The sequence below is a fragment of the Sorex araneus genome, chromosome 11 (genome assembly GCF_027595985.1).
Source record: "Sorex araneus isolate mSorAra2 chromosome 11, mSorAra2.pri, whole genome shotgun sequence".
Lineage (NCBI taxonomy): Eukaryota > Metazoa > Chordata > Mammalia > Eulipotyphla > Soricidae > Sorex > Sorex araneus.
Genome location: NC_073312.1, coordinates 37,760,753 through 37,779,841, shown reverse-complemented (window position 1 = coordinate 37,779,841; position 19,089 = coordinate 37,760,753). Strand labels below are relative to the sequence as shown.

Sequence of the window (19,089 nt, the reverse complement as noted above, 5' to 3'; positions counted from 1 at the left end):
CACCCTACATCAGTTATTTGGTAGATCATTTGGTAGAAATGGATTCCAATCCAGACCTTGCCATCACAGCTGTTTTATCTCCTTCTTTGGGGCAAGTAACCAAGTGAAAATAGGCAGGCTCAGATGCAAGCAAAATCACAGATTTGTCCTTTACACCCTTGCAGATCACTGAGCCATGATGCTGTAACACAGACAAGGATTTGTTATGTCTGTGGCATAGAGGTGGGCGAGGCTGAAATTGCTGCTCAAAGATGCTACCTCAGGCATGTGGCACTGCCTCCTCACCCTCCCATCATGGTTCCAGGACCCAGCTGCATGGTTGGGGAGGCTCCTGATTGCAGGAGATGGGCAGGCAGGCAAGCAATGTGCCTGGGTGATCTGTGTGTTTCAGCTCTCCAGGGAAGAACAGGAAGGAAGGATTCAGGCTCAGATATGGCATTGGTATTCCAAAGATCAGAACATTTGGGAAGCAAGCCTTGAACTTGATGCTCCTGCCCCTATCTTGTAGGCATTTTATAGGGGATTTCACTAATATATGACATTTGGTGGGTAGGGTGCAAGAAGAACCTGCAGTTCTCTGTGACAGTCAAGTACATGATGGAGAAAGATACTCAGCCTGCACATAACCACAAGGGTATGTCTCTATTAAAATATGTTTCCTGAAAGTTGCCAGAATAAACCTTTGAGTGGACTCTATAAGAAGAATGGGAAGTTAGATATATCTTCAGTAAAACTCTTGGCTTTGAGCACAGCTTGCAGCTTGCATGCAGTGGTTGTTGATGTGGTCACAGCAGAAACCTTCCTCTATGCCTGTGGTTTGGGGGCCTTGGAATGATGCTGTTGTAAGATCACAGAGCCAGGCCCATACAGGCATGCAAGTACACGGGAACTGCCAGAATGCTGTCTTGCAGGGCAGAAGAACCCACTGACTTTTCCAGAAGAGCAGAACCTGCAGGTGGACCCATGATTAGTGAGTCCTCATGCAGAGACCTCTCTGTACCACAGAGCCCTCAGTCCTGGGAGGAACAAATGGGCTCCAGGTTGAGAGTTGGCCAGGGATCCCAGTGAGAGATGGGGTAACCTGAGGATCTGGGAGAGGAAAGGGAGAGGAAAGGAAGGAAGTAGCTCTTGTTGAGTAGTTTCTGAAATGAAGAAAGAAAGTAGGACCCTGCGTCGAAGCATGATTGGGCCAGGGCAGGAAGGTTCTCTTGGGGTAAGAGGTCCAAAGTCCATTTGGAGAAACAAAGCAAGGATTGGATGGCCCAAGAAGAATACTTGCAGGGCCCAGTTCCAGTCTGGGTTCCATCTCCCCCGGGGATCTGCAGAGACCTCAGTTCTCTCCTAGAGTCAAAGACTCCCACCGAGATTCGGGGAGAAGCGTGAAGGTCAAAGGAGCCTGGCCTCAGGTAGCATGGCAACCTAGAGGGCCCTACACTCACATTCTAGGGCCAAAGTGAAGACTATATTTTATCTTGTCAGATTATTTCTTACACCGAGACCTTCTTCATCTATCAAGAGAAGGTAATTCCTAGCTTACAGGACCTTTGTTAAATCCAAATGGCATGCTCTGGAAAGATACTCCTTTCTCCGAAGGCCAGAGCCAGATCTGTCCACCAGAACCACTGGTCAACTGTCTTTGTCTCCTAGAGTTGGGGGGAGAGTGACAGGGCAGCAGGCCCTGCACTGTGTGTGAGCAGCTCTGAGCCAGTGTGGGCTATCCCATAGTGGTCGGTCTCTGACTACACATACCAAATTGAGCAGCTCTAAGTACAAACTTATATATATATATACTTTTTGGGTCACACCTGGCAATGCACAGGGGTTACTCCTGGCTCTGCACTCAGGAATTACTTTTGGCGGTGCTCAGGGGACCATATGGGATGCTGGGAATCGAACCCGGGTTGGTTGCGTGCAAGGCAAACGCCCTATCCACTGTGCTATTGCTTCAGCCCCTCTAAGTACAAACTTCTTGATTCAAACATTTTGGCTCAAAAATTGGAGGGAATTTGTGGGATGGTAAAACGGGGGCCATGAGTTGCAAAGACTACAAAAGCTATTTCAGTGATAGGTGGTACAGGCTGAGCCACAGGAAGCCAGTCAGCATGCGGTGAGCCTCAGTCTGGGCCAGTGCCAGCTGTTCCAGGGGAAGTGGCTTTCCTATGGCTCTGAGTTGGCTGGGGGTAAAGAGGTGTGTGTATGTGTGTGTGTGTGTGTGTGTGTGTGTGTGTGTGTGTGTGGTGCCATGAAGACTGGGGTGTGTGAGATGAGGATGACCATTCTTTTTTTTTGGGGGGGGGCGGCACTCATGGTACTGTGCAGGGACTATGCAGAGCTCAGGATCAAACTTGGGACTTCCACATGCAAAACCTGTGCTCTGGTCCTATGTGCAATCTTCTTGGCCTAAGCTGTGCCATTATAAACGTAAGAGGTATCCTGAATGCCTACCATGGACACTCTCAAAGAGAAGGGAGTCTGACATCTTGGATCCAAAGAAGAGGGAAGGAATACTAAGGAAGCCTCTCTGAGACTGTAAATTTCCAGAGGGACAGTTGCTCTGAGAGTGACTCTTTAGCCTACATGTAGAGTAGGCAATCACAGAAGAATGGATCCGTCCCCTTCCCTATGCTCCTCCCGCAGTGTCTGGTGGAGGGCCCGGGGTTCTCCCTCGGTAAAATGCCTGGCTGGCATCATCTGATGAGGTGTCTGGCAAGTGAAGCAGGGCAGATCTGGTGCTGTGGGGTGCAAAACAAGGCCTGAGGGGCTTAGTTTCACCCAACACAGGAGATCTTAAGGATAAAATTTGATGACCATGGTTTTGGCACCCAGAGACTATCAGAGAGTCGTATGAGGATAGGGAAAGGCCTGAAGGAAGATCTCAGGGTCCCACATGTCAAACGGGAAAGCCAGGTTTTAGGAATGCACATAATGCTACAAGGTAAGAGAGCTGTGGAAAGATATGGAAAAGCTTCCTAAAAGTAGGTTATATACTACCAAGTAGGCAGGTCTTGGTGTTGGGGGATTTCAAATGAGGTGAGTGGGAGAGGCTGGAGAGATAGCACAGTGGGTAGGGTGTTTACCTTGCATGCGGCTGACCTGGGTTCAATTCCTCCGCCCCTGTCGGAGAGCCCGGTAAGTTACCGAGAGTATCTCTCCCACACGGCAGAGTCTGGCAAGCTACCCATGGCATATCCGATATGCCAAAAACAGTAACAAGTCTCACATGGAGATGTTACTAGTGCCTGCTCGAGCAAATCGTTGAGCAACGGGATGACAAAATGGGAGGAGGGGGAATTGAGAAACTGAGATTTGTCAGGTGGGGGGGGCTCTGGGATCATGAACTTTAGTTCCATGGGGAGAGACATGTGACTAGTCAAACATGCGATTCACTGGCTTCATTTCACAGAAGTGCCAGTCTGCTGATTGCTCTTGTTGCTCTCAACTCTTTATTGGATCTACGGGTTTAAAGCTTTGAGTGATTCAGGAAATGGTAAGTAGACCAGTTTTCATTTGATCTTTTAATCTGCATTTTAAGAAAATGGTCTGATTTTCTTTTAAGAAAATCTCTTCACAGATTCCTGACATTGCTGAGACAGAGACTGCTCTATATGCAAAGAGAGAGGAAAGTTGCACCAGGGTACTGCCTGGGCTGCCCATTTTGGAAGGAAAAGAGATAAGAATGGGGAGAGGGAGGAGAGAACAGACTGAGGAGCAGAGAGAGAGAACAAGGGAGGTAAAGGATGAACAAGAGAAGGACTAGGGCAGTGAGAGGAATCAAAGAGGAAGTGGTGGGGAGATTGAAGGAGCCAGGAATGGGGGCTACAGGGGTCAAAGCCAAAGGGAGAGACTGGAGCAGAATAAAGAAATGGGAACACTGGGCCACTGTAGGTAAAATGGAGTAGAAGGAGAAGGAAGTCAGGGACAACTGGGGGATAGAATGTGAGGGTCACAGTAGAAGTATCTTAATATATCAGAGGCATTCTAGAAAAAATATTTCATAAGTGCATCATAATTGATATGGATATGCTTAATAAGTATATATGGTAGTAAGATTTGTTTACATTTATTAAATATATTTAGGGACAATTTTTTTAACTCTCATCAATATATATGCACCAGAGGACGGGGAAGCAAAGTTTGTAAAGTATTTACAAATAGACTTGAGGAAATCCATCAATGACAGCACAGTAGGGGCAGGGGAGAGTTCAATACTTCACTCTCATCATTGGACATACCAACCAAGCAAAACATTAATAAAGAAACAATAGCCCTAAATGAGGAACCGGAAGAACTGGGTCTAATAAACATTTTCAGGACCCCTGCAACTTAGGGACAATATATTAAGTACCACTCCATGATATTTAAAAGCTGTCATGAAATGAAAATGGGTCAAGAAAGACTTCTCAGGAAATTTCAGATTTGTTAAGGTCATCCAATCCAACTTGAATTTCTTTAAATTGACAAATCAACTTGCTAAACTAACTAGTTCTGGGCTAGACTCCGGGCCATTCTGGTTTTCCCAAGATGATAGTGAGAAACAAATTAAGCTGTGATGATTTACAGGAGAATCTTATCTGCACAGGGCTCTGAATTTCAGTCCTGCCCCCAAATTTCTATGCAGAACTCTGGCTAGAATAACCAGTACTTTGCAGCTCAGTTTATTGAGAAAAGAAAGAAATAGACTTGTCTATTATTTGGTTAAAGTGTGCAAGGGGGTATGCCCTCCCAATAGCATAATTGACTGAATGGAAAAAACATCTGGCTGCTAGAAGTAGTCCTATTGTTTTTAACCTCAGTTGTGACACTGTCTCAAGTAAAATGAGATGTACTTTTCTTCACAGAAATGATTTCCTCCCAGGTTGCTTTTACCTTGAAGACATAACTGACTGGAGAATGAGGAAATGAATCTGGGCTGTGCAAGACCATCAACAGGAACTTTCTCAAAAGCTAATTTTTTTTTGAGAGCCCTTTGGAGCCAGTATGCCCTCTGCCCCCAACCCCAATGGAAATATGACATGCAAAATCCTACTGAAATTTGCTTTCAGATTTGTTACTGAGGTATTAAATCACAAGGTTATTTGAATGAGTTCTCGGGACAGGGAAGACAGGACAAAAGGTGGGAAATAATGAGCAGAACAGCACTATCACCCTTCCAATACCCCACTATAGCCATACCACCATGTTACTTCTGGGGCACGGAAGGCGGGAGGATTAGGCTCACCTGGGAAGGTTGGGGGGAAGTTCACCAGGGGTGTCATGTGATGTACAGATGTGTATCGTTTCTAGAGGTAAACAAGCTCACTGCTCTCCTACTTAGTGGAAGTGGAAGTGATTTGTGCCCTGTCTTCCTCCCCAAGGTGTTGTGGGAATCCACAGAAGAATGAAAATAAATGAATATGTTTCAGAAGTGGTAAAGGGTGTCATGAATATGCTTTAGAAGTGGTGAAGGGTGTCACCAGCCCAATGAATGACTCATTATTCCTGCTGCACCACCACCATCCACCAGTTCCTCATGGAGAAAACAAACAATTAGAGCTATTCTGACACTTTATACCTGTAGCACTGTTGTAGCACTGTCATCCCATTGTTCATCGATTTGCTCAAAACCGGCACCAGTAACATCTCCATTGTGAGACTTGTTGCCTTGTTGCTATTGTTTTTGGCATATCGAATACACCACGGGTAGCTTGCCAGGCTCTGCTGTTAGCTTACCAGGCTCTGCCGTACTTTATACTTAAGTCTTCTTAAAAGGCGTTCAAGCCTATTTAACATATTGAATTTATAGATTCTAAACAAAACAGGCTTATAGCAAGATTCTGAGATTCCTGGGTAGTAATGAAGCTAATTATGAGGTTGAAATCTGGAGTGGACTATAATTTGTTTTCTCTAGATTCTATTGTCCTATAGAAATACCACTGCATGAATTTTATCTAAGAGATATCCTACTGAGCATACAAAATTGACATTTTCTGGCCATTCTCCTATGTACAATTATTTTATTTCAAGTAAATAGTTGCTTAAGTGGTGAGGAGACTGGTTTTAGAAGTCTAAATCCACTTTTTCAAAAATGGTATACCATGTCCAAGAGGTATATGAAAAAATGCAGTGCTCTGCATCACTTATTGCTAGGAAAATGCAAATCAAAATAACAGTATCCTCTCATGCCAGAGAGACTGGCACATGCTGCAAGAACAATAATGATCAGACAATGCAGGGATATCAAGAAAAAGAAGCCCCCATTCACTCCTGTTGGGACTTTTGACTATTCAACCTCTTTGGAAAACAATACAGACACTTCTTTAAAAAACTAAGGATTGAGTTTCCATACAACTCAACAATTCCACTTCTTGGCATCCAGAATATGAGAACTGGTCTACAGAATTGAACTTACCATGGCGGAATAATGGGGAGGGGGAATGGATGGGGGGCACACAGATAATGGAGGGAAATGTGCGCTCTGGGGAATGGTGTGGTCTTAGAATGTTGCATATATGAAACCCCATTATTGAAATCATGTTGCCTCAAATACAATATTTTTAAAAAGAATTTCTTGGGTCTAGTGAAGAAACTGCTGATGGGAAAAGGGAACAAAGAATTCTTAGACACCTGCAGTACATCCAGACATTGGAACTGTTACTCTCCAAGAACTTCCTATATGCTCACCATTGGGCTGGGCATGTCACTCAGTGCTCTGTGAGATGAGAATTGAGTCCTGCCATGCTCCCAGAGAAGCCCTGCGGCTGGAATTCATGTGCTGGTCAGCATTAAAAGACATTAATAATGTGACCTGTGCGCAGCCTCATAACCCAGCTGGAGTAAACATCGGCTTGCTCTAGTCCCCGAATTTCCGTAGCTCCAGCATCTCTAGGGAATGAAGGAAACTTCTTCTTCTTCCTCCACTGTGGCACACACTGCAGTGGAAGTTTTCGTTGGTGTACACTCTGTCAGAGCCAGTCTCTACCCTCCAGGTTTGCAACAATCTTTTGGGTTCTCTTGTTCTTTCCCATTAAGTTCCTGTGGTGGCCTGGTTTATGAATGAGCTGCCCAGGGCAGAGATGATTTTAGTGCCACACTGCACCATCTGGGCCAGGGCGTACCTAGGACTATGGGACGAATCCTTCCATTTCACGTTTGAGGAAACTGAGGCTCCTTGTGGAGACAGAGAGAGCTATGGAACTCATGCTCTGCATCCCCCTAGACCTACACTTCCCTCCCACAGCTTGCAGCTGCTCCCAGGTGCCAACTGTGGTTCTCTGGAGGGCAAGGACCCAGAAATTCCATCTAGTGGGACCCCCTCCCCAGAGACCTATGGAAAGATTCTTGCGAAGTCGGGTGCAAGAAACCGAGCCACAGACCCTGACCAGTTAAGGGGTCTCTCTAGATGCCTATCTGTCAAATGGGAAGCAAACCGCGCAGAGAGGAAGAGCTCTGCCATGCATAGCGCCAAGCTGAATCCCCAAGCCCCTAGTCCATCAGAGGGGGTCCAGGACGAAAACTCTGTCTGGGCTCTAATGACTCAGTGTCCCCAGCCCATCCCGGCCGCAAGCCCTCACCGCTCCACGCTCGAAATCATTGTAGAAGGGCTTGTCCAGCAGGTGCTTCTCGCTGCAGCCCGCAGAGCCCACGAGGCTAAGGTAGATGTAGTCGTCGGTGCCGGCGAACCACTGGCTGCCGGTGGCTACGGTCACGGTGTAGGAGGGCATGGTGGCTGGCGGCGTGGGCCACTCGTGCTGGGAGACTCTCGGAGACTGCTTCCCTCCCACTTTCTTGGCTGGCACAAGAAAAGCCGCTTCCTCCCTCGGCTCGGCCCTGCCCCGCCCCCGCCCCGCCCCCCAGCCGCGGGGCGAGCTGACCTTCACCCCTTATGCAGGGTAGGGATCACCCTCTCCCGCATCTCTCACCTGGGTGTCTCATTTAAGCTGGAGGGGAGCCTCAGGGCGGTTTTTCTCTCCACCTATTCTCTCAGCAGTGCATTCTTGGTTTCCGCTTTCTAGCCACATCTTCCTTAGGTGCCAGGCTCAGACTAGGCTCTAGGAGAGGACACTCCTCCTCCCCCGCACCATCCCTCCGAAACAAAGAGGGCATCTTTGTTTCAAGCTTTCCGAGAGTTTCCAGTGTAAGGAGGAGCCTGTGAATTGTCTGTGTGCTGCGGTGAATCCCTCTGGCCTGGCAAGCAAGGCAAGAGCAGTCCATCTGGGAAGTCAGGAAGGCTTCCTGAAAGAGGCGGTGGAGGGGCTCACCTAGCGATGCTCAGGATTTATTCCTGGCTCTGCACACAGGAATTGCTCTTGGCGGTGCTCTAGGGACCATATAGTATACTGAGGACCGAACAACAGTTGGAGGGCAAGGCAACTGCCTTGCTGGTTGTATCATCTCCCAAGTCCCAGTGTGTTCCTGAGAAGACAAGGACTGAATGAAAGTGTTACTAGGGAGCTGGGTGTTTGGGGGCGAGGAGTTAGCTGGTCTGCAGAAAGCTCATGGACTAGAACAAGGCAGGAAGTCCTAGGGAGAAGAAAGGAACCCGGCAACAAGAGTCTCCAGGGGTTAGAGCGCCTACCTTAGGACAAGTGGAGTAAAGAGCTTTTGAATTGTGTCCCCAGGCCCCTGAAACTAAGACAGCTTAACGCTTCCTACACTGGACAGTAGCACAGCGGTAGAGTGTCAGCCTTTCATATGGACGACCCGTGTTCGATTCCTCCGCCCCTCTCGGAGAGCCAGGCAAGCTACAGAGAGTATCGTGCCGCACGGCAGAGCCTGGCAAGCTACCTGTGGCATATTTGATATGCCAAAAACAGTAACAGTAAGTCTCTCAATGAGAGACGTTACTGGTGCCCGCTCGAACAACTCCATGAGCAACAGGATGACGGTGATACAGTGATACACTCGACAGAAGCTTCCCAGCTGCTGAAACTTAAGTCTCTGTTGGCCAACGCCTCCCCAACACCTCAGTTCCACCATTGCCCTCCCTTCCAATTGGGTCTGGCTTTGGTAGTGTTTCAAAGCTGTGCTGTACACTCCTGAGCACAGACAAAGAGGCGAGTTTCCCAGTTTGGGCAACTGGCTCTACTGTTCTTGGAGACACATCCTGTTACCCTCTGTGCCTGGCAGGACCACTGCTGTGGGCAGAGATGCTACCTGCTGTAACACCTCATAGGTGGAGATTAGATCAGATTTCAGTGGTTACTGTCACTGTCATCCTGTTGCTCATTGATTTGCTTGAGTGGGCACCAGTAAAGTCTCCATTGTGAGACTTGTTACTGTTTTTGGCATATCGAATACACCACAGATAGATTGCTAGGCTTTGCCATGGTGGAGGGATACTCTTGGTAGCTTGCTGGGCTCTCTGAGAGGGGGAGATTTCAGTGGTACTGGTAGGTATTTAAGGGATTTTCTGGGAATCAGATTGTATGATAAGAAGGCTCTGGGCACAGTTGAGAAGGAATGAATGAAGATAGCACAAAGTGGGACCCATCCCTGCCAGGCAACATACGAACATATGTGCTCCGGGAAATCCTAGAGAAGCATGAAGGATCTCTATGGAATTGTTCTTAGAATTAAAGATGAAGTGGCTATTCTTTTTCTTAAAAAATGAAATAAAAATATTTCTCATGGAAAGACTGAATTATGATTGTAAGGAACTTAGAAAATATAAAAATGACGAGGGGCCTAAGAGATCCTTGACCTATTTCAAAAACTATCATATTAACTTACATCATTGAGGTGTAAGTGTCCAGAAATTTTGGTTAGATACCCTTTAACTACATTATTTGCAAATACCTTATTTTGTAGGTTGTTTTTCCACTTCAAAGACTTTATTTCTTGAATCACTGTGAATTACAAAGATACAAAATTATTGACACTTGAATTTTAGACATGTCATATTCCAAAACCAATCTCTTTACCAGGATCCACTTCCACCTCTGTCCCTAATTTCCCTCCCGCTCCCCAGTCTGATTCCATGACAGGCACTTTTTTCTTTTTGTGGATATCATTTTACCTCTTTTCAGCACCCAGTCTTGGTCCAGAATGACCACTTCCCTCTATCTTCATTCTAACTAGCTGCCGATTCTCTGATCAGCTTATGTCCCCCATTAGTGACAAGCTTCTCACTAAAAACCAGTTCTCCTGCTCTTCTTTCCAATTGCCTTTGGATTATGATAAGCATATTTTAAATTCGTATATCTTCTTTTGGGGTGTGTCTGTTATTTTCTTCGTTCATTAAAACTGTCAGATTATATTTTACTTATTTTTTTGTTTTGAGTTGTATAAGCTCCTTACAACCTTTGCTAGAAAAATCTTATGAAATATGTAGTTTTCAAATGCTCCTGTTGTGTGTTTGCCTTCTCATTTTGTTTATTATTGTTGTTGTTGTTGTTGTGCTTGTTTTTAGTTTGATATAGTTCCACTTGCTTATTTTTGGTTTTGGTATTATGTCTCCAAGTGATTGGCAATTCTCAATTTTTTCTAATAGAGTTTTATAGTTTTGGGTCTTACATTTAAGTCTTTAATATATTTTGAATTGATGATTTTTGGTATATGATAAGGGATCTAATTTAATTCTTTTGCTGGTAAATAATTTTCCAATTATTAATTGAAGAGACTGGTATTTTTCCATAGAGTGTTTGGTGTGGCACTCTTGTCATAATAAGTTGAGTGTGTATTTACATAAATGTATATGAGTTTATTTCTGAACTCTTTCTTCTTTTTCTTTGTTTTTTTTTGTTTCTTACTATACTGTTTTTGTCACTATACTTTTTTGTAATATATTTGAACTTAACAAAATTTTTTTTAATGTAGTGCCTCCATTTTTGTTATCTTCTATTTAAATATCTTTTATTTGATTGAAGAACTGTGATTTGCAAAGTTATTGATAGCTGAGTTTTAGGCAAATATTTCAACACCAATCCCCCACCAGTGTCAGCTTCCTTCTACCAGTATTCCTATACTCCATCCACCCCCCCCCCCTCCTGCCTCTGTGACAGGCACATTACAAACTTTGGTGGTTGCAGCTTAGATCTCATGTTTTCAGTGTTGCTGTGTCTGTGCTTTGGATATGTAGCTATCCCACTCTCCCACATCACCATTACAAGCAGAGACCTGACTCCTGTTCTCCATTATTTCTCTTTCCCATCTTCTTCCTTCTCCCCTTGATTTCTTTCCTTCTCTCTCTCTCCTTCCTAAACTCAGGGACCAAGGGTAATCTATATAACTCCCAATCTCCTTTACAACATCAAATTTCCTCATCTAGTATTCTATATACCACAGATAAGTGAGGTCATCCTGTGTTTATGTTTCTTCTTCTGGCTTACTTCACTCAACTTGATATCATCCAGCTCCAACCAGGTTACATGATTTCATTTTCCCTTGTAGCTGCATAGTATTCCATTTTGTATATATGCCATATCTTTATAATCCATTCACCTGTCACTGGACACCTAGATTGATTCTATATCTCAGCAATTGTACTAAGTGCAGCAACGAATAATGGCATACATACCCTTTATGAATGAATGTTTTTCTGTCATTTTAAATGACTAAAAGTGGAATTGCTGAGTCTTATGGCAACTCCATTCTAAGTTTGCTGAGGGCTCTCCATACTGTTTTCCACATAGGTTGAACTAGACAATATTCCCACCATCAGTAGTAGTCCTTTTCACCTATCCCTGCCAGCAGATTGTTACTACTATTTTTGCTTTGTGTATTCTCACTGGTGTCAGATATCTCATTGTTGTTGTTTTGTCCATATTTGTTATTTTTTGAGGATTGTTTGGAAATTCAGGGTCAGTTGTGGTTCCAGATAAGTATTGGTATTGCTTTTCCTATATCTTTGAAAATGTCAATTAGAATTTCAATAGCAACTTCATTGAATCTATAGGTGGCTTTGTATATTATGAACATTTTCAGAATATTAATTTTTCTAGTCCTAAGCACAGGATATTTATCATTTATTTGTTTATTTAATTTTGGGGGGAGGGACACACACCAGGTGGTGCTCTTGGTTTACTCTTGGCTGTGTGCACAGGTATCACTCCTGACGGGTTCAGGGAACCATATGGGCTGCTTAGATCGAATCTGGGTCATCTGTGTGCAAGACAAATGTCTTTCCTCATGTATTATCATTCCAACTCAAGGATGTATATTTATTTTTATCTTCAATTTTGTTCATCAATAGCCTGTAGTTTACAGAGTATTGGTCTTTAATCTTTTTAGATTAAAGAATCTAAATATTTTACCCATTTTATTTACTGTAAATGAAATTGTATGACTATTTTCATTTTTAGATTGTTTATTTTTGATGAAATAAAATATTTGAAGTATATATATTAATTTTTATCCTATATATTTGTCAAACTGCTTCACTAGCAATAATTTTACTAACAGTATTATAATTTCTGTGTATTTTATGCAAGATTATATCATGTGAGAATGGAGTTTTACTTCGTATTCTGCTATCTGTATTTGTTTTCCTATTTATTTATTTATTTATTTATTTATTTTCTATCCTAATTATCTTGACTAGAACCTTTAGTACAGATTGAATAAAAGCAGGTCTCTTTTTCTTATTTCTAATTTAAAGGGTAAATATTCAGCGTTTCATCACTGGATGTAATATTAGTTATGGATTATATGCATAGGTGCCCTTTACCAAATTAAGTTTCTTTTATTTCTCTTAATATTTAGTGTTTTTGTTATGAAAGGATTGGAGTTTATTAGGGGCTCTTTCTCAGCACTAATTGAGATATGGTATTCTCTCATGTTTTGTTAGTATGAAATATTACTTTAGTTTTATATGTCAAGCTAGACTTGAAATTTTAGATAAATTTTGTTTATGGTACAGTTCATATTGCTTATTTTGCACGTGACTGACCCGGGTTCGATTCCTCTGCCCCTTTCAGAGAGCCCGGTAAAACTACCGAGAGTATCTTGCCGGCATGGCAGAGCCTGGCAAGCTACCCGTGGCATATCCGATATGCCAAAAACAGTAACAAGAAGTCTCACAATGGAAACATTACTGGTGCCCGCTCAAGCAAATCAATTAGCAATGGGATGACAGTGACAGCGACATACTGCTTTTTTATGTTACCAGATTCAGTGCTACTGTTTTGCTGAGAACATTTGTGCTGCATTTATGAGAGATAACTTATCATTCTTTTCTTTTTTGTTATTGTGAAGGTCACAATGTAGTGATGCTGGGTGGGGATCCAGGTGCTTGGGTGGGGTGATGATGTCCAGAGCCACATCTCTTGTACCACAGGGTTTGGGGATTGAACCCAGGGCCTCACAAATAAAGGCATGTGTTATACCTTTTGAACAATATACCCAATTCCTTTAGTCTTTTTTCATGTCTTTTTTCTGGTTTGTGTCTTTTAGTTTTTTGATTTTTTTAAGTCTTTTTATTTTAAGGATCTTGTATCAGTGTAACTCTGTAGCACTGTGGGACTGTAATCCCATTGTTCATCGATTTTCTCTAGCGGGCACCAGTAACGTCTCCATTGTGAGACTTGTTGTTACTGTTTTTGGCATATTGAATATGCCACGGGTAGCTTGCCAGGCTCTGCTGTGTGTGTGTGGGATACTCTCAGTAGCTTGCTGGAGGAATTGAACCCGGGCAGGCCAAGTGCAAGGCTAATGCCCTGCCCTCTGTGCTGTATTTTATGAAGGTGAAAGGCAAACCTGGTAGGGTTCCTGAGGAAGCAGAGGATGGCATCTTTGCCTCATTTCCTCCTTTGACATTTCCCATGAGGGGGATCGGGCCTCAGTGTTTATACCTCTTAGTAAGGCGAGAACACAGGATCATAAAATCAGGGTAACACAAGATCCATAAAATTAAGAAGTTTTTCTTCACATCTCTATATTTTTTGAATTGTAAATTGTTAACAAAGATTTTCGTTTGTCTTTTTTTTTAATTTTATTCTTTTATTGAATCACCATGTGGAAAGTTACAAAGCTTTCAGGTTTAAGTCTCAGTTATACAATGCTCAAACACCCTTGTTTATTTTGCATTTTTTTTTGATATTTAATCTCTTTTGAGTTAATTTTGGTACATGGTGTAATATTTGTCAGAATTTGTTATTTTACATTAGAGTTACAGTTTTCCCATGACTATTTGTTGAAAGGGTTTTTACTTTTCCATTGTAAGGTCTTAGAACACTTGTTGAAAATTATGCATGCATGAATGTAAACTTACTGTGCATGCCTTGTATTCTTTTTGTTTTTATTACAAAAGTATTACATTGTTTTGGTTTCTATAGCTTTATAATGAGTTTTAAGTTGAAAAACTGTGATAACTATAGTTTTTTATCTTTTTACAGTCACTTTACAATTTAAGATTGTCATTCTAAATATAATTCAGTATAAATTCCTTATTTTAGAAAAACTATCGATATTTATTCATTTTTATTTTTTAACTGTATCACTGTGAGATACACAGTCACAAAGTTGTTCTTGATTGGGTTTCAGCCATACAAAACATTATAATATCTTAAAGCAGTAATTATATTGGACCTTACATTGTTTTGAACTGTACTGAATGTTAATAGAGACACCGGTTAATCTTCAACTCCAAAACATAATATTAATTTATTAATTTATTCGTTTGACCTTCCATATATCCTGAGGATGCTCCTGAGGCCACTTCTGGTGATACTTAATTCAATCAGGTCAACAGTTTAATGTTTAACTGCTACTAAAGTAGTCCATTAAGCTACTCAGGCTACTCTGCTAGTTCCAGAGACCAATTCCAGCAGTTCCTGGTGATAATCAGGGTCCATACGATGTCAGTGAATGAACTAGGGTCATGCAGATGCATACACCCTAACCACTGTAGCATCTTCTAAGCCCAATATGAGATAAATTCATTATTTGTATTTCTAAAACCTCATCATACTTATGTAGTTTTCACATATAAGTCTTTTGTCACTTAGGTTAAATTTTTACAAAGTATTTTATTCTTTTTTGATACTATTATAGGTAGAATAATTTTCTTCATTTTTCCATTTGAGTTTGTTCATTGTTAGTGTATAAGTATGCATCAGAACTTCTGTGTTGATTTTGTATTTTACAGTGCTGAATCAAGTTGTTCAAAAATGTGGGGACTGAAATATTTAGGGTTTTCTACATGCAAATTTATGCTATGAACAGATATAATTTATTTTACTTCTACCCTTCCATTTGTTTATTTTTTCCAAATTATTTTGCTTTCATTTTTAGTTTTTGTTCTTTTGAGTTTTGATGCCACATCAGCTGTGCTCAGGGTTTATTGCAATTTCCTGGTGTGTGACAAATTATTTTCTTTCTTGCTGTTTTCAACATTTTGTCTTTGTCTTTCAACATTTTAAAACATGATGCAATTAGGTATGGGTTTATCTGCTTCTTCAATAAGCACTTTTTAAAGCTTTGTGGAAGCATAGATTAATGTTTTTGTCAATTTAGGCATCTTCAGTTATTATTCCTTGAATATATTTCTTGTACATTCTTCTCTCCTAGTACTCCCATTAGATGTATACTATAGGTATGCGTAAGGTTTTTGTGTTGCTCTGAAACTTTTTCTTTTATTTATTTTTAATTATTTTATGTTTTCTATTTCTCAGATTTTACAATCTTGGGCCATACCTACTGCACTCAGGGCTTAGTCCCAACTCTGTGCTTAAGGATTTCTCCTGGTAGGGCTCAGGAGACCATATTGGGTACCAGGGATCGAACCTGGATTGGTTGCAGGTCTTGAGGTTCTTTGATGATTTTTTCTATTACCTGAAGTCTTCTCTTGATTCTCTTTAGTGAAAATTTTATTTTGGTGATTAAACTTTTTCAAAAATATTTATTGAGATTCTTTGATCTGGATATTGTACTTAAAGATTTCAGAATTTTGGGGCTGGAACGATAACACAACAGGTAGGGCATTTGCCTTGCACTCGGACGAACCGGGTTTGATTCCCAGCATCCAATATGGTCCCCCAAGCACCGTCAGGAGTAATTCCTGAGTGCATGAGCCAGGAGTAACCCCTGTGCATCGCTGGGTGTGACCCCCCCAAAAATTCAGAATTTTTATTTCTTGATTGTTGACATATCTTCTATGTTTTTTTCTAGTCCTTTAATTAAACTAACATGTAGGAAATATAGTTCTTTAATTCTTTAGTTCTAATTATTGTGGATTACTCTCAATTTAGGGGCTACCATGATTGTGTTTTTTTCCCCTAAGGTTCATGCAGTTCTGAGGATCAAATGCAGAGCTTTTCATATTGCACAGCTACACCCTATGTCTTAACCCATATCCCCAGACATTTAATTGACTTGTAGCACTGTAACACTGTCGTCCTGCTGTTCATCAATTTGCTCGAGCAGGCACTAGTAACGTCTCCATTGTGAGACTTGTTACTGTTTTTGGCATATCCAATACGCCACCGGGAGGTTGCCAGGCTCTGCTGAGCTGGTGGGATACTCTGATACTCTCGGTAGCTTGCCAGGCTCTCCGAGAGGGACAAAGGAATCGAACCCCGGTCGGCCGCCTGCAAGGCGAACGCCCTACCCGCTGTGCTATCACTCCTTCCAATTATCATAATACCTTCTTTTTTTCCCTCTACTACTATTCTTAGAACAAAACCCTCGATAGGTGTTATAAAAAAAATAACTTGTACAGGGCCAAAGAGATGGTACAGTGGGTAAGATGCTTGCCTTACATTCAGCCAATTCAGTTTTGATTCCTAGGGTCTCATATGGTCCCCTGAGCACTTTCAGGAGTGATTCCCGAATGCAGAGACAGGAATAACCCCTGAGCATCGCTGGGTGTGTCCTCCCTGCAATAAAATAATTTGGACTATAGCCTAGACAAGTTGATAGTAGTCATATTAAGTTCTTTACAGAAAGGTCTATATTTTTTGATATCTATGAAATTTTAGCATACTTTCTTCTCTTGATCTAGACTTCCAACCTTATTCTCTGTTTCCCTGCTATTCTTCTTCTTCAAGAATCTGCCCAAACATAGCTGTCTTTCAAGTGAAGTAAAAGAAAGGGTATCTTTCATTTATTTGTGTTTTAAATTCCTTTGTCAGTATTCTACTTTCAGTACAGATATTTCATGTCCTTTGCTAAATTTTTCCTAAGTAGTTTATTATTTTTAAGTATAGTAAATTAAATTGTTTTCCCACTTTCATTATCAGATTGCTTTTGAACAACTTCACTTCTTCAGGCAGTTAGTTACATCTTTCTGAGTAACTTCTACCTTTGATTGTGCCCAAATTTCAACATTTCTCATTTTGTCCTATTAGTATTTGCTTCTGTTTCTGTTCCTCACCATAGTTTAAAATACTTGAGGGTACAGCTATATCCTTGAAAATAGATACCTGATACTTTTATTTATTCTTTTTTTACAAAAAAATTTGTTAGAGAATCACTGTGATGTACAGTTACAAACTTATGAACTTTTGTTTTTTATTTTTCACTCATACAGTGATTGTTTACCCATCCCTCCACCATTGCCCATTCACCTCCACCAATGATACCAGTATCCCTCTCACCACCCCCGCTCAATCCCCAAGCACCCCAACCTGCCTCTGTGGCAAGGCATTCCCTTTTGTTCTCTCTCCTTTTGGGTGTTGTAGTTTGCAAGAGAGGTGTTGAGTGATACCTGATACTTTTAATTACTAAGGAACCTATAACTCTAGGAAAGCAGATTCTGAGAAAGATTTTTGTGATTGATAATGCAGATAGGTGATGTGATCTAACTCAAGAGAGCAGCTCTAACTTCCTTCTAGTGAATCTCATGATTCCTTGACTCACCAAAATGAGCTTGTTATATTATGTACTTAAAGAAAGTTCCTTAGCCACTTTGCCCATTCATGACAAGTATGACCCTCTATTAGGGTAGCATGGTCCTGGTGCCTTGAAGACCAGAGAAGTGACTATAAACAAGTCTTAGTAGTAGTTATTTTCCTCTGGTGGATGTTTTGTAAGGTTACATCTTCTATTAGCCACCTTGAAAAATTTATATCCCTTTCATTTTTCTTCTCCCCTTTTGCATTAAATTTTTTTTCTTTTGGTTTTTGGGCCACACCTGGCAGTGCTCTGAGCTCACTACTTGCTGGCTTGGGGGCCCTTACAGGGTATAAGGTAAAGTTTTACCTGCTGTATTATCTCTCGGTCCCTTTTTGGTATTTTAATCAAAATTAAACTTAAAAACATTACTAAGCACTAAAAACAAACACCCCAATCTACTTGGAATTTATCAAGTGAGGAGAGAGAGAGAGAGAGAGAGAGAGAGAGAGAGAGAGAGAGAGAGAGAGAGAGAGAGAGAGAGAAGAGTGAGCTATCACCATTATGTCTTCTCCCGAACCTTGGATAGATGACTACATAATTCTAGTCGGCTTTCCTTTGAAACAGACATTATTGCTCTTGCCAGTACCACTGCAGTTTAATATTCATTCATCCCACCCTAAGAACAATAAGAGAGAAAAAAGAATACATTTTAAGAAATCTTGTATCTTTGTAAGGATCCTATTGAAAGGATAATAATGGAATTTCCATTGCAGGTGTGTTTATGCTTAGAGCTCTTAAATGAACACCCTACCTTCTTTCCCCTATCCTGCTTTCAGAAGACCAGACTTGCCAGTTAACCCACCTCTGCCCCTTCAACACTGTGACATTTTAAGAGGGACAGGGTGCCTTACACTACCTTGTATTCTAATACCCATGTAGGTTTATCCTCCGTGACTCAATTCAACCACTCTTTTTCAGTTTAGAAGATAAAAATAAAGAGTACTTCTCCCATTGTGTCTTCTTGACTAAATAATTTAAAGTCCAGGTAGGACAAGATTACACTACACTTGTTATATTTTATATTTGTGTTTTTGTTTTCAAAAGGGAGAGACATTCTCACATACAACTAAAACTCATCTAACATTTTTCATTCCAAGATTAAATCATGACAGAGATTTTTCTGAGAACCAATTAAGTGGGTATAAGAAAAATAAATCACAGAAAGGTGTTTGAGCACTGTCATCTCTCCTCAGAGGCTTGTCCTCACCCATGACTAAACAGGGCACTGTTTTCTCTCTTCATACTGCATGAGCTGGTCATTGAACTCATCACTTCCTGCCA

General features: G+C 41.5%; 1 protein-coding gene across 4 annotated transcripts in view; it reads right to left on the bottom strand.

Annotated features, from left to right (window-relative positions):
* The window catches only part of ALOX5 (arachidonate 5-lipoxygenase), a 48,235-nt gene extending 40,535 nt beyond the window's left edge, over positions 1-7,700 (bottom strand). For all 4 annotated transcript variants that reach the window (XM_004607381.2, XM_004607383.2, XM_055119396.1 and 1 more), the window contains exon 1: positions 7,551-7,700. In XM_004607381.2, coding sequence (XP_004607438.1) covers positions 7,551-7,700 — 150 coding nt within the window. The remainder of the gene's footprint in view (positions 1-7,550) is intronic.
* Positions 7,701-19,089: the final 11,389 nt, after the last annotated feature.